The 23047-nt window shown below is 44.7% G+C and overlaps 1 protein-coding gene across 2 annotated transcripts in view; it reads left to right on the top strand.

Moving 5' to 3' along the window:
* Positions 1-10461: 10461 nt before the first annotated feature.
* Positions 10462-23047, top strand: part of FBXO21 (F-box protein 21) — a 54267-nt gene continuing 41681 nt past the window's right edge. For both annotated transcript variants that reach the window (XM_059408518.1, XM_059408517.1), the window contains exons 1-4: positions 10462-10737; positions 11638-11773; positions 13880-13974; positions 21135-21256. In XM_059408518.1, the coding sequence (XP_059264501.1) occupies positions 10499-10737; positions 11638-11773; positions 13880-13974; positions 21135-21256 (592 nt within the window). In that variant the 5' untranslated portion in view covers positions 10462-10498. The remainder of the gene's footprint in view (positions 10738-11637; positions 11774-13879; positions 13975-21134; positions 21257-23047) is intronic.

Below are 23047 nucleotides of genomic sequence, written 5' to 3'. Positions count from 1 at the left end.
TCAGGTCATGATGCCAGACTGTTGGGATCGAGTCCTGCATCAGGCTCCCTGCTCAGCAGGAAGCCTGCTTCTCCCTCTTCTACTCCCCCTGCTTATGTTCCCTCTCTTGCTGCATCTCTCTCTGTCAAATAAATAAAAACAATCTTTAAAAAAAAAATGCCAGTCTTCATGGGACTACTTAGGTATCATTACTCAATCTCAAATTTAACTAATTTAAATTACTCAATCTCTAATTTAACTTACTAAATCATTACCCAATCTCCAATTTAAAACTTGGGAAACTGAGGCACAAGGAGATCAAGCAGAGTCTGTACAAGGTGAACATAACTAGTACATGTTAGAGGTAGAATTCGAACCCAGACTGTCCAACTCAACTCAACTCCACTTCCTCACCACTTCCTGGGGCTGCTGCTAAGAGTCCCAGACTGCTGAAGTTCAAGTCCTGGCTCCTCCACTTCCTCACTGTGCAACATGGGAGGAGTTACTCAACCTCTCTGTATCTTCCTTTCTTCACTGTCAAGTAGCCTGTGATTGTTTCAACTTCATTGCATTGCAACAGGATTAAATGAATTAATATTCATTTAATTCAACACACATAGAACAGGATAGAAGTATATATGAGTAAATACGAGTAAATAAACTAACATCTAGCTTCGAATGTTCTCCGCTTTTCTCTCTCCTTGAAGCTCAAACAGCTCCCTCTTGATCTAATTTGCCATTTGCTATTCAGCCCTGGGATCCTTAGGCCCCTAAGACAACCTGTCATCACAGAAGACTCTAATTTTAAAAGCCAATTCCTGGGCTTCTCCCTCTAGCTGCCCATTAGTGCTCACTGGGGATAAAGTCCAACTTCAGACATTTTAACCAGCACCTCCCCCACCACCACCCACCAGCACCGGATTTTCAACTGGCCAAGCCTCCAGAGGTGGCCGGAACAATTTAACACTTTTATGCATCTGATTGGGGTGGCTCCTGTTGCCTGGCAACCAGGTGGGGGGGGAATCCCAGTTTACACCAAAAAAGAACCTTCCCAACCACAAATCCAAAGAAAGGGTGGAAAACAAGTGGGGGAGGGGAAAGAACGGATTTTTGAGTGACTAGGAGTCAATATAGAATAGGGGCCTCACCATCAGTTAAATAGTAAAAATGCACCTTTTTTTTTTTTTTTCCCTCACTGTACCTTTGGCAAAATCACCAGGAGAACAAAAGCAGGGAAAAAAATTTACAATCAGTGGATTGATAGAGAGCTTGGAACCCACATCACTAAAAGGAAATCACTTTAGCAATGGCCTCTGGAGGAAAATAAGATTAAGTTAATCAAATAACAGACAATTAAGCCTGAGTAATTAGTGAAGTGATTTAAAAACAAAACAAAAAACAAAAACAAATATTTCTGTACTGCTTGACTTGAGGATGGTGGGGGTGGGGGTGACCTGTCTCTTGGTCTCTCTGCCTCTCAGTCTTTCCCTCCTCCAGAACTCGGAGCTGATATTAGAAGCCTTGGTCTCTTTGCTTTTCCTTACAGTTTCCAAGAATTTGAAATCTTTCAATATGAACCCTTCTTCCGTCTGCTCCCATTTCTGGTCTCCCAGGGAAGTGGTGGGGGAAAGACACGAAGCACAGGAAAGGCTCTGAGACACACCCCCCCATAAATACAAGGGGTCGTATTCGATCAAACAGTAGGCAGTAATTGAATCAGTTTGGGTTTGAAGGCTTTGAAAAGAGTGGCTAATGGAAATGCAGTTATTAGCAGAAAAGCTGCCGGCGAATCTGTGGGGAGAGAGAGACACCTGTTCCTTTTTCCTTCAAGCTGGTGGCTTCGCTTTCCTTGAAAAACACACACTGCCCCGAGATTGCCCTCTTGAAATACCTCTTTTAACCGTCATGCTTTTTCCACGAGGCAATCAGTGCCACCAGGGACCAGGGGAGGAGGGCTAACCCCTCCCACCAGCATTCAGCGCATGCTCTGGCCGAGGCAGGCAGCCTTCTCAATGACCTTGTCTTCCACGCCTCCAGGCCAACGTCCAGTCTGCAGGTTCACCCCGATGGTTCTAAAGGTAGCTTTTACTTCCCTTCTGTATTTTTGCTACTCCCCTTAACTGGAAAGCCCACCCCCTCCCTTCCAAGGCCAATCCCACTTCTCTTGCTAATGGTTGGATTCAACCATTTTCAGCTGTCTGTACCCATTGCTTGGCATGTAGGTATTGGTGTGCAATAGCTGTGTGTGTGTGCACACGCGCATGTTTTATCTGCCTCCATATATTTGTTACCTCTTGCCACTGAACTCTGAGTAACAAGCAAGCACATATGTCCCTGGCGTACCGCATCGCTGCAGCCGAGGTTGGGGTCATGCTGCTGGGGGTCCCGGTTCTGCTGTCCGCTTTATTTTAACTTCACAAAACCCATCAGAGACTTCTGACACCCAGCGCAGGGAGATCATAACTTTGAGCTGTTTTAAGCCAGTAAATTGTGGTAATTTGTTACAGCAGCAATGGAAAACTGATACAACGCGTGTGTTTAATATGCGTTAGTTTCTGATTCTTGCCCCTGCTCTAGGGGAGAATCCCCTTCCTTGCCTCTTCCAGCTTCTAGAAGATCCCACATTCTTTTTCTTTTTTTCTTAAGATTTTATTTATTTATTTGACAGAGAGAGAGATCACAAGTAGGCAGAGAGGCAGGCAGAGAGAGGGGGAAGCAGGCTCCCCGCTGAGCAGAGAGCCAGATGTAGGGACCATGACCTGAGCAGAAGGCAGAGGCTTAACCCAGAAGGCAGAGCCTCCCAGGAGCCCTGCTCCCTGAATTCTTTGGCTTATGACCAGCTTCACTTCCACCTCTGCCTTCCTTGTCAACCTTCTCTTTCTGCCTCTGACCCTCCTGTCCCTTCTTCTAAGGACTTTTGTGATTATACTGGGCCTATCCAGGCTGCACAGGAAAATTTTCCCATCTCAAGATTCCTCACCTAATTACGACTACAAAGTCCCTTTTGCCATGTAAGGAAACTGTGGTACTGTGATTTATAATAAGAAATACAGGGGTGCCTCGGTGGCTCAGTGGGTTAAAGCCTCTGCCTTCGGCTCAGGTCATGATCCCAGGATCCCAGGATCCTGAGATCGAGCCCCGCATCGGGCTGTCTACTCCGCGGAGAGCCTGCTTCCTCCTCTCTCTCTTTCTGCCTACTTGTGATCTCTGTCTGTCAAATAAATAAATAAAATCTTTAAAAAAAAAAAAAGAAATACATTTTTTAAAAAAGAAAAAATACATTAGCGGTCTGCACAGAGTTCCTAAAATCCTTAGAATTTCTTTTTTTTTTTTTTTTTAAGATTTTATTTATCTGACAGAGATCACAGGTAGGCAGAGAGGCAGGCAGAGAGAGAGGAGGAAGCAGGCTCCCTGCTGAACAGAGAGCCCGATGCAGGGCTCGATCCCAGGACCCTGCAATCATGACCCAAGCCAAAGGCAGAGGTTTAACCGACTGAGCCACCCAGGCGCCCCAGTACTTGGAATTTCTTAATATGATAAGAGCGATAAATTCTCCTTGTTCCTAACAAACCGCTTTCACCACATCTGAGTTTAGGTGAATGACTTATGGAAAGCACCTGGGGATGGGGCTGGTTGCCAGGAGAACCAACCCCATGATCAAAGGCTGGAACTTCTCACCCCAGCTTTCCTGACCCGCGGAGCCAGGAGGCAGCTGCAGGTGGAATCCATTGCCAATGGTCGATGAGTCCATCAGTCCGGCCTTTGTAACGGAAGCCTCCATGAGAACCCAAAAGGACGGGATGCGGAAGCATCTGCGTTGGCGAGCTCCTGGGGCTCTGTGCTCAAAAAGATGGAAGGAAAAAAAACAAAGGCATGGAAGCTCTAAGGCCTCTTTCCCAAACCTTGCCTCATGCCTCTCATCCATCGGACTGTTCCCGAGTTCCATCTTTTTCTAAGAAGCCAGCAATCTAGGAAGTGAAATGTTTCTGAGTTCTGTGAATCATTCCAGGAAATCAATCAAACTGGTGAAGGGGTCCTGGAAACTTCTGCAGCCAATCAGAACCGCAGGCAACAACCGCCACTTCTAAGTATGGGCTGAAGTGGGGGAGGGGGGCAGTCTGGCCCTTCTGAGCCCTGAACTTGTGGGGTCTGACGCTGGATCCAGGTAGACAGTGTCGGAACTGGGTTGAATTGTAGGATACCCCGCTAATGTTGGAGGATTGCTTGGTGGTGTTGGAAGAAAGCACACGACTCCTAGTACCATCAGAGGCGCTGGGATTGTGAGAATGTGGATGTGTTTGGGGGCTGTTACTCAGCCTACCATTGGCTGCCCTCTGACCCTCCAGAGTCACATTCATTCTCCCCTCTCCCTGTGCAATTTATTTATTTTTTTTTTACGATTTTATTTATTTATTTGACCGAGAGAGAGATCACAAGTAGGCAGAGAGAGATCGTGGGGAAGCAGGCTCCCCCTGAGCAGAGAGCCCCATGCAGATCTCGATCACAGGACCTTGAGATCATGATCCAAGCGGAAGGCAGAGGCTTAACCCACTGAGCCACCCCGGTGCGCCACGCCCCTCCCCTGTGCAATTTACAACCAGCTCAATTGATTTGCATTTACAAGGTGAACCCCTTCTCCACCAGAAATATAATGAAGACCTATTATGGGTTGAGCCCTTTTGTAGACACCGCGGGTCAACCAAGAGGACTCACATTCTGTTGGAAGAAGAGAGACAGTAAATTTTTTTATTAAGATTTTATTTATTTATGGGTGCCTGGGTGGCTCAGTGGGTTAAGCCGCTGCCTTCGGCTCGGGTCATGATCCCAGAGTCCTGGGATCGAGTCCCGCATCGGGCTCTCTGCTCAGCGGGGAGCCTGCTTCCCTCTCTCTCTCTCTCTCTGCCTGCCTCTCTGTCTACTGTGATCTCTCTCTGTCAAATAAATAAATAAAATCTTTAAAAAAAAGATTTTATTTATTTATTTGACAGAGAGAGAGAGAGACAGCGAGAGAGGGAACAGGAGCAGGAGAAATGGGAGAGGGAGAAGCAGGCTTCCCGCAGAGCAGGAAACCCAGTGGGGGGCTCCATCCCAGGACCCTGGGGCCCTGACCTGAGCCACAGGCAGACACTTAAGGACTGAGCCACCCAGGCGCCCCAAGACAGTAATTTTTTTTGAAGGAGTATGTCCTAATGATAGATGGTGATAAGAAATTTTGGAGAAAAACAGCGGAGTGACGGAGAGTTTACAGAAAGAAGGCGGTTGAGGAAGGTCTCATCACCCCCGTGACTGAGGTGGCCTAAGGGAGCAGGTTAAGCATGCTTGGGGGGAGAGGGGGGCTCTTTGGTCTGAAGAAATGTCTATAGGATAGGGTGACACTTAGCATCACATTTTCTTTTCTTTTTTAAAATATGATTTTATTCATTTGAGAGAGAGAGCGAGAGAGGGAGCATGAGCAGGGTGAGGGGCAGAGGGAGCTCGATGTGGGGCTCAATCCCGGAACCTGAGCCAAAGGCAGGTGCTTAACTGACTGAGCCACCCAGACTTCCCTGCAAATCTTTTTTTAAGCGCCCATCAAGCCTCTTGCCAGTAGTACAACCCAGGAATGTTTTCCTTAGAGGCCTGAGAAACATCTCTTTGAAATGTAAATACCAAGGAAGCTCATGTCCTTAACTCCCTGGGGCAGTGGAGGGTTTAGCCTAAGCAACGCATTCCAAGCTGGTTGAGATGAGAAGTTTTATTATTTCCTTGAGACAAAGGCAATTAGCTAGCACAATGTGTACCGCAGTTACCAAGTGAGTTTAGGATGAACTAGGAAAGATGCAATCAGGTCCTTCCACATGAGGATAAGTTAGCATTAATCTCGAGAGCATGTGTGGGATGCAGTCAGTATTTGGCTGTATATGAAAAGGGGGGATTTCTCTCGTCTTTGTAATCTTGTTAGCAGATTTCCTGTGCTGTGCCTCAAATCTAGTTTAATGCTTCACCATTAAAACTATTCTTTTCTAGAATTGTGGAGAGGTTTTTCTGGGTTTTTAGGAGATTTTAATTTTTTCCCCCTGACGGCATCTTGGTCATCTTTGATCAGAAATGGGAGAAGGTAGGGGCGCCTGGGTGGCTCAGTTGGTTAAGCATCCGACTCCTGATCTCAGCTCAGGTCTTGATCTCACGGTGGTGGGATCGAACCCCGCATTGGGCTCTGCACTTGGCTGTGAAGCATACTTTAAAATAAATAAATAAATAAATAAATAAATGCAATAGGAAGAAGGAGGGTCTGGGTGGCATTGATGAGGAAACAGTAGTTGTTCATGAGAACAGCTTTCCAATCACCTGTGCAAATCTGGGGTCTGCCTTCCACTTAAGGGGCTGAAAACTTTGGTTACCAAAGTCTGAGTGTTATTGGGGCTGATTTCACATTCTCTGAGCCAGGGAGAAAGCCCAGGGAACATTCAGAAGCCATGCCGGGGACATGGATGGGGACCGTGGCTAAGGAAACAGAAAGAGACAGATTGATAACAACTAGGAGTGATCTTTTAGAGAAGAAGATTGCTTCCTTATTCCAAAAGCAAACAAAAACAAAAAAAGAAGCAAGAAAAGTTTTCTCAAAGAAACAGGCAGAGAGAACACAACCTCTGTTTGGGCATTTGAGTATGGAGAGGGCTTCTCAGCACACTTAAGATCCCAACTCCTTTTTCAAGCACTGTAGGATCTGACCGAGGTAAGTACACTCAGTGTTTAAGAGCATGGAATCTGGAACCACCGCCGCATTCCAATTCAGAGCTGCCCAGCAAAGACCTTCCCCGTTCCTGGTCCACAAAATCAAAAGCATAAAAACAAGGTTGTTTTATGCTGTTGGGTGTTGGGTTTATTTGTTATGAGGCCCAAAGTAACTGACAAATAAACACTGTTTGATTTAATAAGAAGATCTGTTGTTATCTCCGTTTTATAAAGGAGGAAACCAAGGCGCAGAGAAATTAACCTCTATTGGGCATTCAGATGTAGAAGGTGAGGGACAAGGAGGCGCCAAGGAGACTCACACTAGTTCTAGTTTTGCAGAAATGGATGGACGGCCAGCCGTTCCTAAGGCAGGACCCACTGGGAGAGGACAAGTGAAGTTTCTAGAGGTTGTGTGTTTTCTCCTGGACACAGTGAGTTTTAGGGACCCAAAGGGGATGTCAGGTGAGCAGGTAGGATAGCACGTCTAGATCTCAGAGGAGTGAACTGGGCTACAGAGAGAGTGTGAACATTTGAAGTAGGTTTGGATCATCGCTCAAGGTGTGGACAGGGTGAGAGAGTGAAAGGCTGTGGCTGAGGTCCCAAGGCACCCCTCCTTCTCCCACCCCCCCCAACAGCAGCCACCCAGAGGGAGACCCAGGAGAAGGTGAGGACCCCGCATTTCCCGAAGAGGCTTGGTGAACACTGTCCACCTCTGCCACTGGATTTTCAGGAGGGAAGGCCCAGATTCTGTCCCAGATTTGCCACACTCCAGGCGCTGCTCTAAACCTCTCTATTTTCATGACTGTGGTAGCAGCAACAGATGCAGCGTTCCTACCCCCAGACTCCTACGTTGAAGCTCTAACCCCTTAAGACCTCAGGATACGACTGTATCTTTGGGGCACCCAGCTGGCTTGGTAGATAGAGCACGTGACTCTTGATCTCAGGGTTGTGAGTTCAAGCCCCATGTTGTGTGTAGAGATGACTTTAAAATAATAATAAAAAAACCACTTAAATTAATAAAGAGAGGGTCTTTAAAGTCATCAGGGTGGCCCTGTAATCTAAGAGGACTGGTATCCTTCTAAGAGGAGATGAGGACACAGGGAGAGCCATGTGGGGAAGGTGGCCATCTACAAGCCATGGAGACCGGCCTCAGAAGACCCTAACCCTGCCTGCACCCCGATCTCAAGCTTCTAGCCTCTAGAACTGTGGAGAGATAAATTTCTGTCAAGCCAATCTGGGCTGCTTTGTTATGGTGTGCTAGCAGACTAATGCAAGCTGCAATGCCCTTTTGAACAAATTTATGGAGCTGAAATTCACACAACATCCAATTAAATGTTTTAGTTCTTTTTTAAAAAAATATTTTATTTTGATCTCTCTCTCTGTCATTAAATAAATAAAATCTTTTAAAAATATATTTTATTTATTTATTTGACAGACAGAGATCACAGGCAGGCAGAAAGGCAGCAGAGGGAGGGGGAAGCAGGCTCCCCGCTGAGCAGAGAACCCGATGTGGGGCTGGATCCCAGGACCCTGGGATGACGACCTGAGGCAGAGGCTTTAACTGTTCACTGAGCCACCCAGGTGCCCCGGTTCATTTTTTTTTTTTTTTTAAGTGAGCTCTATGCCCAATACAAGGCTCAAACCCACAACCCAGAGATCAAGAGTCCCACACTCTTCTGACTAAGCCTGCCAGGTGCTCCTAAAATTAAACATTTAAAAATGAACGATTCAGTGGCATTTAGTACATTCACAATGTTGTGCAACCACCTCCTCCATCTAGTTCCAAAAATATTGCCATCTCTCCAAAATAAAACCTGTACCCATGAAGCAGTATCTCCCGATTCCCCCACGACACCCTTTTACCCAGCACTTTCCCTGTGTCAGGCCTCTGTGCTATGCACTTTACGTCAATGTACTCACTGAATTCTCATGACCATCCCAGGAGGCCAGCATTCTTCTTAATATCCCCATTTTACAGATGAGAGGCTTTCCCTCAGAAAGTCTGACCTGCTCTAGCTAAACAGCTGGTTGGACAATTGCAAATAACAGGTAATTAATTATTGAGGATCTGCTATGTAGGGGGCCTGAGCCAAATCACGGGACACCCACCCGTGAATCAAATACAGTCCTGATGCTAAAGTTGCTTTTGATCTAGCAGGAAAGACGAAGGTGGAACAGTTCAATGTTAATTCAGTAAGTAATGACAAGACTGAAAAGTGCTGGGAAGGAATCCTGTCTGGGGCAGCGGGGCTGCGCTGAGGGAAAGGAGGTCATCGGGAGAGGTTAAACCAAGCCCTGGAGGAAGAGGAGAAGTAGCTAGGAGGAGGTCATTTTAGCACAAAATATATTCCAGGCATACATGTGAAGGCCAGAAGAGGAAGGAAAGAGACCAGGCTGGCTGGGGTGTGACTAGTGAAGGAAAGAATGGCTTCAAATAGATAAGGAGAGGTAAACTGGGGACTATCCCTTTGCAACAATGTAAGGAATTTCAGATTCATTTCTTTTTTTTTTTTTTAAAGATTTTATTTATTTATTTGACAGACAGAGATCACAAGTAGGCAGAGAGGCAGGCAGAGAGAGAGAGGAGGAAGCAGGCTCCCTGCTGAGCAGAGAGCCCAACGTGGGGCTTGATCCCAGGAACCTGGGATCATGACCTGAGCCAAAGCAGAGGCTTTAAACCACTGAACCACCCAGGCGTCCCAGGAATTTCAGATTCATTTCTGAGGGCAGTAAGTGAGCCTCCCTGTACTGACAGCAGACCCTGACCCCAACTGGACTTTGAGCTCCCGTGGGCAAGGGTACCATCTTACTCACATCTGTATCCCCGAGGCACACAACACAGGGCTCCGGTTAAAAATATTTACTTCATATTTATTAATAATAAATATATATGTATTATATACATTGTATATTATAAATATTTAATAATAACAATTATGTTATAATGATAATTATGTTTAATGATTTTGTATATTTAATAAATATTATTATAATAATAGAATCGCTGCTGATCCATCCTGCATGCTTCTAATAATAATAATTAGTAGTAGTAAGCGTATTGGTGCAGGCACTGAATTACCTGGATGGTAATTCCTGCTTTAAGGGTTCAAAGCCAGGCTCTATCACTTTCTGTATCTGTCACTCTGAACCAGAGACTTCCACCTTTATGAGACTTGGTTTCCGTATTCGTAGAATAGGTTTAATTACAGAATCCAACAGAGAGGGTTCTACTAGAGGAGAAAGAAATGAAAAACGCTTGGCACAGCACCCACTCAAGAATATTAAATTAGCGGTTATTACAGCATACTGGTTTAGAGCACAGTCAAGCAGAAGTCAAGTGGCTCTGAATTAACATCTAGTACACGGGATTCTGAGCAAGGCCCTTTAGATCCCTGAGCCTCAGTTTCCCCATGTGTAACTCGGGGAGGTAAGAATTGTTGGGGTTATTGGGAAGGACCGCTGAGCTCATGCACAGGAAGCGCTCCGGACACACAAGATGGAAGCTGCTATGACCCCCTCAACGCCCCCACCCGGCCCCCTCCACACCCCGATTCGCCGCTGCGGGACCCACCGCGCAGTTGACAAGATCGGGTTTCCCTCCGCGGGCTATAACGGGCAGCCCGCAGCCCGCAGCCCGCAGCCCGCAGCCCGCAGCCCGCAGCCCGCAGCCAGCAGCTCGGGTCGAGAGGGTGTGGCCACGGGCGTGGGCGGAGCGATCCGTACGCCCGCCCCTCGAGGCGGGTAGGCGGGGCGAATGGGGCGCCCTGGCGCGCGCGCGCGCGACGGGCCCAGGTACGCGGACAAGATGGCGGCAGCAGTGGTCGACAGCGCTATGGAGGTGGTGCCGGCGCTGGCGGAGGAGGCCGCGCCGGAGGCGGCGGGCCTCAGCTGCCTAGTCAACCTGCCCGGCGAGGTGCTGGAGTACATCCTGTGCAGCGGTTCGCTGACGGCCGCCGACATCGGCCGCGTCTCCAGCACCTGCCGGCGGCTGCGCGAGCTGTGCCAGAGTAGCGGGAAGGTGTGGAAGGAGCAGTTCCGGGTGAGGTGAGCCCGCCGCCCCGCCGCCCCGCCACCCCGCCGCCCGCGCCCCCGCCCCGCGCCCCCCGGGTCCCGGCCTGGCCGGCCAGCGCCGCCGCCTCCCAGCCCGCGCGCGGACCCCCTTCCCGGAGGCCACCCCAGGACCCCTGCCCGCGGACCGACAGACAAAGGCCTCCAGGCCGCCGGCTCCCCGGGCCCCTGAGGTCCACGCCGCGCGGACCCGCCGCTGCCCAAATTCGCATCGGGAAGCGCCCGGCAGCCGGGGCCCGCCATAGAGGGTAACGACGATTAGGATCGCCGCGGATCCATCCTGCGCGCTTCTTTGTGCCCGACTCCGAGCTAAAATGTTTACATGGATCTGGCGATGCCGTGATCCTAACAGCCCTTGGAGGAAGCGGACGCGGCATTCCCGGGTTGCGGACCGAGAGCACAGATTTCGGTGTGGGGACCCTGGATAAATCTGGCCGTGGCACACTTGCCTTATGACCTTGGTGGGGAGGTTAGCGACTTCCCTTTTCTTTTGAGCCTCATTCATCGACTTTCTACGGTGATCATCAGACCTACCTTTCACTGTGGTTATTAAATGAGATGATGTGTAAGGAGCATTTACGCAGGGCCTGGCCCTTGGGAGGCGCGCGATCAATGTTAGCAGCCCTTGTGGTCCCTGTTATTGTTGCTGCAGCTGTCCCCATTTTACTGATGGGGAGTGAAGACAGAGCCATTCCTACTGCTACGCCAAGGTCACGCCGCGAGCTGCGTGCCGGGTGGAGATTTGAACTAGGGCCACCGCCGGGGCCCCTGGTGCCACTAAACCATAGTGCTTGCCCTGTTTCTCAAGGCTGCCTTTGATTCCTGTGTCTGCCTTTGAGTCTCTGTTAAGCTGAGAGGGTTTTTCTCTCCTTGTAGGTGGCCTTCCCTTATGAAACACTACAGCCCCACCGACTACGTCAATTGGTTGGAGGAGTATAAAGTTCGGCAAAAAGCTGGGTTAGAAGCCCGGAAGATTGTAGCCTCATTCTCAAAGAGGTTCTTTTCAGAGCACGTAAGGATCCGTTGATGTAGCTCCCCGCTTTTGCCTGCTAGTGTGGTCTGGGTCTGGGTCTGGGTCTGTAGGCATTAGCTCATCTAGCTCTTTCTGATAACTCCTTTTTCAGTTCTCTCACAATCCCTGACTCACTTAGATGGCCGCAAGAGTCATTGTGTCCTTTTCCTCCCGTCCCAACAACACGAAGCCATTTGTCCCTGCCAGCTTTACTTTTCTAAAGCCAGAGAGAGAATGGGGAGTGGAGAGGGAGGGAGGGACCTGCCGCACAATGTAGAGGGAATCCAGATCAGCATTATTTCTCCTCCAGGAGGTTAAACGTATTTTTCACAGCCTCTGCTTGAGTTAGGAGATCACCGGCGATCGAACACTACAGATTTTTTGCCCAGTTGTTTTCCCAGAAGGGTTGACGAAATTCATACGGTTTTTCTTCTCTGGCTTTGCAGGTTCTAACTAACCAGTAGTGAATAGCATTGTTTCTTAAGTTAACAAGAGGATTAGAAGCTATCTGCAAATCAGAATTATTACTCCCTCAGTTAAATGATCTTGCATTCATTGTCCATGAAAAGTTTTTTGTTTTATGTTTTTTTATTATTGCTGAAATGCATGTTTTTTTGTAGTTATTTTTGTTTTCCCACAAAGTGTTTCAGAAGTTTATTAGGTTAAGATTCTTAACTTTTCATAATTCTGGGGCATAGTTCACGTTACTATTTTAAATTTATTTATTTATTTTTTAAAAGATTTTATTTATTTATTTGACAGAACCAGAGGGCACAAGCAGATCGTGAATGGCAGAGGGAGAGGGAGAAGCAGGCTCCCCACTGAGCAGGGAGCCTGATGTGGGGCTCTATTCCAGGACCTTGGGATCATGACCTGAGCCAAAGGCAGAGGGCTTAACAGTCTTGAGCCACCCAGGCACCCCATACATTTATTTCTGATTGAGGACCTAGAAGTAAAGCCAGTCTGATTTATTTATTTTTGGGGGCTTGGGGTTTTTTTGTTTGTTGTTTTAAGTAAACTGTATGCCCAGTGTGGAGTTTGAACTCAGGACTCTGAGGTCAAGAGTCACATGCTCTACTGAGTGAGCCAGTCAGGTACCCCTGATTTATTTTACTACCCTGGTTTACTGAAGATTAATTCCTCTTTTCTTACTCTCTTCCTTTCTTTTTTAAGATTTTATTTTTAAGTAGTTTTTGCACTCAGTGTTTGTTGATACGAAGGTGGACAGAATTGATGTTCTATTCTGGATAAGCCTTGCCCTGGCTAGAAGCATTCATATCACATTTTAAAACTGATACAAAATGTCTGTACACACATATTTGGGTGCTAGATGTTTTTGACGCACTTGGTTGTGACCTACTAGTTTGCATCCTCTAATTCTAGTCCAGCTGGTTTTGTGTGCATTTTTAACAGCCTGTGTATTTGTGTAATAATGATGAATTATTGTGTTTTTTTCCTTAGCTCCCTCTTTCCGTGTATGACTGCCTAATTAGAAATATGTCAAGGACTTTGAACATAGCAGGAATAGACTTAAGATTGATCTGTGGGCGGATGATTACTTTGGCTCAGGACCCTTAAATTCTTGCGTGCACACAGGTTTATATGAAATTTCCTGCCTACTTTCAAACAAAATGGGAGAAGTAATAGAATTTTAAAGCTCACTGGTACCACCACCTTAATTTACCTCGCAGAAAACAGGCCCAGTGGGTTAAGTGAATTGCCCAAGGTACTAGGCTTCTCTCTGGCCCTTTGCTCCAGCTTGAGTACAACATAAATTGCATGAAATCACTGTTGTAAATTATGATATTTTGTATTTCTAATCCTTGTTTCAGAGCTGGTTTTTCTCACATTAGTACTCTGAGTAATTTCAGAAATTCCAGACCATGAAAATATAATTAATTTACAACTGGCAGTAAGAGCTGAACAAATTATTGTTACTCCCCATGTTACTTTCCACCCATGGTGGGTGGTGCAGGCTAGTGTAGGACAGCTGTTACTGCTTCCACGCACTTGAGCATCTCTGTTTGCAACTCAGAATTGTGTGTGAGAGTGACAGATTATTCATTGCCTGTTATTGAGGCCTGTTTGTATGTGTCTCCTTCATAGGTCCCTTGTAACGGTTTTAGTGACATTGAGAATCTTGAGGGACCCGAGATATTTTTTGAGGATGAATTGGTGTGCATCCTAAATATGGAAGGAAGGTAAGTCATGGTTTTAGCAGGGATTGTTTTTTGTTTGTTCATTCTAATAATGCCCAGAATTAACTGCTGTAATTTGTATGTGGCTGAACCCTGGGATATGTTTTCCAAATATTTCGTGTCTTGCTATAGTTATATTTTTTAAAAAAATTCTGTATAAATAATGTTAATACACTGAGACAGTTGATGTTTAAAGAAACCTTACAAAAATCCTTTTGGAAGAAAAAGAGAATTCGTGTTTATTCCTGCTATGGGGTAAATACTGTGCTCGGCACTCATATCTATTATGTCATTTAGTAATATAAACTACCCTTCCTTTATGATCTCTCCACCTACCATCACCAAATTTGTCTGTTATGGATTTTTTAAAATTAATTAGGCATGTTTTAATTTAATGGAGGATTTTTTTTTTTTATGATTTCTGAATTTCGTTAAGAAATAATCTTACTTTGGCCATGAACATTGTTGGCATCTGATTGAACCTCTCTCTCTGATCAAGAAGAATCCACCATCTTTTGTTTGTTGTTTAAAATTTTTTATGTCTCATATTTTCTGCTGCGAAGGTTATTTTCCAATTTATCTAAAAGATGACCTGGCTTCCAGTTTGACATACCTATGAAAAAGATTTTCTGCTCTGAAAGTTCTGGAAACTATTAGTGATAGAAGATAAGAAGGCTAGCTTAGCATCTCCCTTAGAGCTTACTGTGCAGTATCTCACAAACAAGTTGTAGGATATTTTCCTTGTTCTTTTTAAAGGGGTTTAAGAGAGAGAGCTATCTATCAGTGGAACAACTATAGGGGAGAGGTAAGATGTGCCACTATTCTAGGCCTTGGATGAGTTCAGATGCAGAGGTCATTTTTCCGTTTCTATTTTGGTTTATCTATAAATGAATTGGAGTATGATCTAATAGTCAGTATTGTGCAGCCTTAAAAATAAAAGCTGACCTGTCTTTTTTACATATATATGAGTATACTTTCAAATACATAAACGTAGTGTCAAATATATTAAGTTTATTGGTTGTTTTAGTTTTGATTTGATGTTGAGTGCAGACTTTGTTTTTTCTTGCTTACGTTGTTTCTCTCTTCCTCCCCACTCCCTGCATTTGCATTGGCTTTCCCTGTCCCACCCCTGTAGTTACTGAGGACAGCTTAGCCTATGTTCTGACGTGCTCATACACATCAGTATATATGGGAATGGAGGGAGATGATTTATTTCACAGAATTGTGATCATAAAATAGGTGCTTTTCTGTATCGTTTTTTTTTTAATTCAGCATTACCTTGTGGAAATCTAATCAACTGATAAAACGTCAAATTCACTTTATTAATGGCTATATACTATTTTACAGTACACACTGTAACTTATTTAACTATCCTACTGTTGATGACCAACCACTTTCTTCTCCATCTTATGTTATTGTGGAGGATATTGGTTTTTGTGGTCTAATTTCTAAGTAATAGGCTCCTGGGAATGAATGTCCAAGGTCAGACTATAGAATGTTATGAAAATCATAAAAGATAGCATGCCCTTGACTGGGGAGACTTACCGTTACAAAAATGTCAGTTCTTCTAAAATTAACACATAACCCTGGTGCCATTCCAATTAGGATCCAAAAAGAGTTTTTTTGTTTTAATTGGATGATATGCTGAGAAGAATAAATTCACTAGACAAGTCGGAAAAAAATTTTTTAAATAATCACATTGTAAATTTTGCATCACTAGGTAATAGGACATAGATGAAGCTCGCTATAACCAAAACAGTGTTTAATTAGAAGTTGAGAGCTACATCAGTGATAAAGAAGAATTCAAAAACGTGTTCCAGCATAGAACATAATTTAATATATTTAAAGGCAGAGGGGAAAAGGTGCCATATATAGTGATTGTTATTGGAAGTAACTGAATATTCATCTAGAAGAAAGTAGAACTGCTATCATATACAAAAATTAAGTTCCAGAAGATTAAATAACCTAAATTTAAAAATTATCACCATGAAAATCCCTCAATAAAATAGCAAACTTTGTGTCTAATCTAGGGAGACCTACTTAACTAAGACCAATGATACAGAAACAATACAAGAATATAGACAGGGTTTTTTGTTTTTTTCTTAAGATTTAAAATTTTTTTTGACAGAGACACAGCAAGAGAGGGAACACAAGAAGGGGGAGTGGGAGAGGAAGAACAGGCTTCCTGTAGAGCAGAGAGCCTGATGCAGGGCTCGATCCCAGGACCCTGGGATCATGACCTGAGCCCAAAGCAGATGCTTAACGACTGAGCCACCCATGCACCCCTAGACAGAGAGTTTTGCAATAAAAAATAAACTTCTTTTGACCAAAGAAACCATAAAGAAGTCAGTAGAATTCTTAAAATTTCTTTCTTTTTTTTTTTTTTAAGATTTTATTTATTCATTTGACAGAGAAAGAGACAGCAAGAGAGGGAATACAAGCAGGGGAAGTGGGAGAGGGAGAAGCAGGCTTCCTGCTGAGCAGGGAGCCGATGTGGCACTGAATCTCAGGACCCCGGGATCATGACCTGAGCCAAAGCCAGACGCTTAATGACTGAGCCATGCAGGTGTCCCAAATTCTTAAAATTTCTAAGAAGAAATTGAAAAAGGTACAAAAGAGGAGGACATTCACAGAAGAGCAGATCCAAAGGGCTGAGAATCCTGTAGATCTTTAAATTCACTCTGCAAGGAAATCTTAAATAACAACGAAATACTGACTTTTTTACTTAGCAGACTGGTAAACATGACTAAACATGTGCAGCCAGCTAAAAAACACAGTTACTATCTTTTTATTTTTTTTTATTTTTTTTTTTTTAAGGTTTTTTAAAGATTTTATTTATTTATCAGAGAGAGAGAGGGGCAGAGAGCGAGCACAGGCAGGCAGAATGGCAGGCAGAAGCAGAGGGAGAAGCAGGCTCCCTGCTGAGCAAGGAGCCCGATGTGGGACTCGATCCCAGGACGCTGGGATCATGACCTGAGCCGAAGGCAGCTGCTTAACCAACTGAGCCACCCAGGCGTCCCCAGTTACTATCTTTTTAGAAGTGAGTGTCATAGACATGTTACCTCTTGGCCTGACACATATTTTGAGCCTAAAATTGTTATTTTTAAATAAAAAGGAATACTCACATTTTAAAATATTTTCGGATGCTGGTTTTGTTGAAGGACCGTGTTTGTATTCATTCCTGGCAAGTGCTTATTGTGCAAATATGGAAAGCATCGGAAGGAAGGATAGTTTTCCATAAATGCTGAAGCACCAATCTCAATATTTGAAAACAATTTGCATTTATGGTGTTCTTTGTGATCTTTAAAAAGAGTGCATCTACAATAAAGATTTGAAACAACCTATTAAAAATGGCATATGCTGTGCCTGAGAAAATGACCCAGAGTGACCATCACTGAGACATATTTCAGTAAACCTACTGGATTTTAAAGACAGAAAAGTCTTTTGGGCAGCCAACCAAAAAAAAACGAAGTCACTTACAAGGTTAAAAGAATGAGAGTATCATCAAACTTCTCAACAATTGCACTATGTCAGAGGAAAAAAGAGTAATGTATTTAAGATGCTGAAGGATCAGAAATGTCAGCCAAGGATTTTTATATCCAGCCAAACTGACTTCAAGTATAAAGGCTGCAGACAAATTTAACCAGCTTGCGGGGACTTGGGGACTTTTGAGTCCTTCAGGAGAAATGTGGTAGAAAATGAGCTTCAAACAACCAAAACAACCAGAGGGACACTGGCACAAGGACTAATGGTGAGCATTAAATATGTATTTGCTTAGTTAATAGGGTCGAAAGTATTGTATGTAATGGTCATAAGCGTTTCCAGTATAGATCTAGGACAGTTGTTAAAGAAATGAGCAGAGAATAGGGGAGAATGGAAACAAATATTTAGCTGTTTTTAGTACTCATCAAGGTGATGAAAATACTGGTCTTGTTATTCTGAGGCTGGGCATGTGTTTGCTTCTGAGATGTGGAATAAAGCAAACGAGTACCTAGGTAGTATTCTAATTCATCTCTGGTGTTCTGGAGAAGTTGGATATTCCTGCAAGAAAAAAAGTTAGAGACACAAAACAGAAGATGTTTAGTTCTGAATTTGATTTAGAAGTGTCGGTATGAATTCCCGAGATATGGTTAAAAATATGTAGGGGTGTGTATGTGGATACACACATATAGATACACTAGATTTATTATTTCTGTCTGTTAGAAAGGTCTAGAAACAATAACCAATCCAGTAGAAATGGTGATCCCTAGTACCCAGAAGACAATCGTGATACACCCTTTCCCATCAAAAGAAGCCATGGTTTTGGGGAAAGGGCTGATTCTAGGTCTGATTCCAGGTCATTGTAAAAAGATGAGGCTGGAGCATCTTGGAAGTCTGGAACCAGATATCAGTAGAAGTACCAATATTTCATGTTTTAAGTGTTCAGGGGCCAGCATGGAGAGGCTTCCATTGGCTAGAGATGTGATTTGAGCAGCAGAGTGAATAATAACTGGGATGGGTTGGATCACACCAACTGTGTATAGCTCTGTTAGTTCATAATAATACTCAGGAACAACTGATTGTTCACCTTTGGAGGATAATAAGAATCCAAATTATTTTGAAAAACAAAAGGAAAGACACAAGCGGTTATCCTGCCTTTCCTAAATACTGTGCCATTGGGGGAATCAAATAGTAGATGAGTGGAGATTATTCCTTATAGAAATGCTCCAGCTAATAAATGAAGAAAGGATGGTGGAATTAGAATATCACCACTTTGCAACTTCTAATGAATTAATGGACCTGGGCATTGAGGAGCAGTGGCTGCTAACATCACCGAAAGGGCCAGCCAAGGCATGATTGCCTCCTGATGGAAGGACTTCACTACCACCTGTGAAGTAGTCTTGCCAAATAAATGGAATCTGAATCTGATCAAGCATCTACATCCAATTTACAGGAAATTCAGAAGACAGAAGAACATGTGAAACCATACCTTGTGGAAGCAATCAACCAATTCCAGACTGTGGGAAACTGCAGGTCACACAACCAGGTTTCTTCAACAAATCAAGTGCAAGGGAAAGAAAAGATGGAGGGGGATCCCATGCATTAAGAGACTTGAATGACCTCAAAATGGGCTAGACTTAGAGTGTTCGGGGATATACGTTTGGTGGGGCAATCGTGAGCATGGAGGTGTGGGTTGTGATGGCTGTAGATGGGAGAGAGGGCCCTGGAGGGCTCTGGGGGGTCTGCAAAGTTGTTTCTTCGCCTGATGGGTGGATATGAGGGTGTGTGTCTTATTGTGCATTGAGCTTAATTCATGAAGCTGTTTGTTTGTTTCATGCAGTTTTCTAGATTGGCATACCTTACAACTCAAAGGTTAAAAGCTAGTGGAACCTAGCTCTTCTGATTTTCATTTACTAACCGAAGAGTAAGAGTTCTGTCGTTCTTTTCTTTCTTTTTTTTTTTTTTTTAAAGATTTCTTTTTTTTGAAAGTGATCCAGAGAGAAAGCACAAGCAGGGTGGGGAAGAGGGGCAGCACAGAGGGAGAAGAAGCAGGCTCCCCACTGAGCAGGAAGCCCAGTGTGGGTCTTGATCCCGGGACCTGGAGATCATGCCCCGAGCTGAAGGCAGTTGCTTAAGCGACTAAGCAACCAAGGCGCTCCAGAGAGTTCTGTATTTCTGAAGCCACACTGATAAACTAATCAGTCTCCCTCCTATTTCCCATGATCCATGTGTGCATTTGGAATATCTGGTGACGCATTTCATTTACTTAGCAAGTATTAAGCATCTTCTGTGTACCAGGCTCTCTCTCAGGCACTGAGAATACACTAGTGAACAACACAAAAAGCCCTGTCTTCATTGGGCTTCCATTCTTAGTGGGGGAGATCGTCACTAACCAACTTAAGATGATTGATTACATTAGAAGATTCGAATTGCTGTAAACAAATACTAATCAAGGAGGGGTGTTTGGCTTGGTGGTGAGAGGAGAAGACCTAACTCGAGATGACATTTGAATGAAACCCTGAAAGGAGGCGAGGGTGCAGAGTGCAGATCCCCAGGGAGGGAATGTTGTCGTCGAGGAGCTGAGAGTGCCGAGGCCTGAAGTGAGCACCATCAGGCGCAGTGAAGGAACGACAGGGAAGCGGTGTGGCCAGAGGCCTGGAGGAGGCAGGGAAGAGCAGGAATTGAGGTCAGAGGGGCCATGAGGGGAGAGTTTAAAGGACCTCTTAGGTCATCGTTAGGACTGGGGCTTTTACTTTGAGCAAAGTGGAAAACCCATGCTGTGACTTAGCATGCTCAGTGAGGCATTTGGACCGCCGTGTGGAGGGGAGACTGGGAAGGGGCAGGGTTGAAGCTGAGAGCTCAGTTCAGGTGCTTTTATAACGCAGACAGAAGATGTTGGGGACTTAGATGAGTGATTGAGAAGTGTTCACATGTCTGGTAGACTTTGAAGATAGATCGATTAGCACAGGTGGATGGGTTAGATGTGGCCTCTGAGAGCAAGCGAGCAAGGAGGCCAGGAGGTCTACAAGGTTTTTAGCCTAATTGCAATGGCAGATTACCTTTACCTGAGGGGGGGTGACTGGGAGGGGACACATGCGTAAGGAGTTCACCAGACACCCAGGTGGGGATGTGGAGTAGCAGTCGGTTATACGGATCTGGAGTTTAGAGCAGAAATGCATACTGGAAAATAAACTGAGGGCTGGAAATAATAGTGGAAATAGTAATTTGGAAAATAATGGAAATAATACTTGAAACCGTGAGATGGGATGAGATCACCATGGAATAAGCATAGAAAGAGAAAAGCATTAGCCCAAGGCCTGTGTTCCCTAAGGCAGGTGCCCAGGGGCCAGCAAAGGATTCCAGATACCTCACCCCGGTTCGTGAGCCTCAGCCAGCTGCCCCGGCTTTCAGGTTTCTCCTGGATTTCTTTTTAGTCAATCTGAAGCCGAACAGGTCAGTGTTTCTTAGATTTCAGCACGAATAATCTAGTGTTAGTGACAGATGCAAAGTCGTAAATTGTGCTGTCTGCCTCCATGATAACAAGTGCTGTGTGATCACGAAGCAATTATATTATTCTTGTTAAGTAGGCTCTTTACATCCTATGATCAGTGTGAAATAAAAATTAAGGTAATCAAGGTGTTAGTATCTTGATTCTCATTGACTTATTTTTGTTTGTTTTCCAGAAAAGCTTTGACCTGGAAATACTACGCTAAAAAAATTCTCTACTACCTACGCCAACAGAAAATTTTAAATAACCTTAAGGCATTTCTTCAGCAGCCTGATGACTATGAATCGTATCTTGAAGGTGAGGCTCTGACAGAGATCTTCTAACTAGCAGCTGAGTTGTCGCTCAGTACAGTAGTGGAGACCATCCTTGAGGGCGGGATTTTACAGTCTGATCAGTTAGACAGGCAGAACTGCTAACTGCAGAGCTAAGATTTTGCCAGTGTTTGGCTGTCAGTTAAAGAGACAGTGTTTTCTAAAGATGTATTGTTGGTTCAAAGCATGAGGCTGATAACTGAGCTAATGAGGTTAAATTCCCTTTTTCTGAGCTTTGAAGCATCATTTCCAAATCAGAAATAAATTTGTCCAGTTTTGTCTCCGTGTGACTTCGGGCAGATCCCTTCAGCTCCCCTCCCTGGTTGGAGCTGAATGAGGACCCAGTGTTCTTGTGCATCAGTGAGTCTGCATGTCCATGACAAGAAGTGAGGAGAAAGAAGTCGAGTGGACAGACATGACAAACAGAATAACTTCGTTCCTGCTAAGTCAGACAAGAACAAAATGTGACTTCATTTTTTTAAACTAATTTAAATTCCTAGTGTATTGCATAAGCCCTGCCATAAATTACGGTTATGAAGTACAGATAGGACTGTTCATTCACTTTTTTTCTTTAAGATTTTATTTATTTGACAGATAGAGATCACAAGTAGGCAGAGAGGCAGGCAGAGAGAGAGAGGAGGAAGCAGGCTCCCTGTTGAGCAGAGAGCCGGATATGGGGCTCGATCCCAGGACCCTGGGATCATGACCTGAGCTGAAGGCAGAGGCTTTAACCCACTGAGCCACCCAGGCGCCCCTGTTCATTCACTTTCATTCCCTCCTCCCTGTGACTTACCCTGTTCTTCAGTTTTCTTCCTTTCCAGTGCTGGCATGGTTGTGTCCCCATTTTATTCCTGTGGTCGTGTGGGCTGTCACCGCCTCTCCCAGCAGCCGCTTTCTAAGCAGTACTTGCTTTCCTAAGCCTCAAGGCCGCTGAGACCTAGCGCCGGTCCTACCTGAAACTTGGCCTTTTTTTTTTTTTTTTTTTTTTTTAATTAACTCTGCCTGCTTTTTAGTGACTGCCATAATCTGGGATCCCTCGCCCAAACCTTTGCCTGTTAGTCTCCAGGACACCCCCTTTGTTCCAGCCGGATCATTGTCCTCCCCTCCTGGCTGCTTATCTTCATTAGTGGTATTTTCATTTTTCTTAGAATTCCCTCTTAAATCCTGCTCGACCGCAGAAGTACAGTTCAGATTTAAACTTCCATTGCGTTTCTGCTGATTACTGCAACGCTTGCAGATTTACTCGCCTCAGGAGGCTTGCGTGCCTTAGCACTGACTAGTAAACCACGGCACAGTGTGGGTTATTTGTTCTCCAGCTCATCATGAAGTTTCTTGTGTCCCTTGACCTTAACATGATTCTGATCACTGTGTACTCCACATTGCCTAGTGCAGGTTCTTCTTGATGCTGTAAAAGTCTCATCATCCGGAAGGAAGTGAAAAATCTGTTTCAGTTGATTAAACTCCAACAGCCTCACCACCCCGGAATCTTCTCCTGTGTGTCTTGGAGTGGAGAATTACCCCTATCTGTTTTTTCCCAGTGAGGAATGATTTGACAGGCTTTGTTTTCTGTAGCTTATTTATGAAGACTGACTTCTTTTTCATCTTCCAAATATGAAGTAATAGTACGATTTTCACTGACTCATCCAGATCAGTGCTCCATTGAAGGTTGTTGAGCAAGTGGAAGTCAGCTCCAGGGTTTTGATCCATGGAGACTAACAAGAATAATCTGATAGGACTAATGCAGTCTAGAAATCATAGCATCAGGATGGATTGGACT

This window comes from Mustela nigripes, chromosome 8 (genome assembly GCF_022355385.1).
Source record: "Mustela nigripes isolate SB6536 chromosome 8, MUSNIG.SB6536, whole genome shotgun sequence".
Taxonomy (NCBI): domain Eukaryota; kingdom Metazoa; phylum Chordata; class Mammalia; order Carnivora; family Mustelidae; genus Mustela; species Mustela nigripes.
Note: the sequence above shows the minus strand (reverse complement) of the source record. Positions and strands in the feature narration are given on the sequence as shown.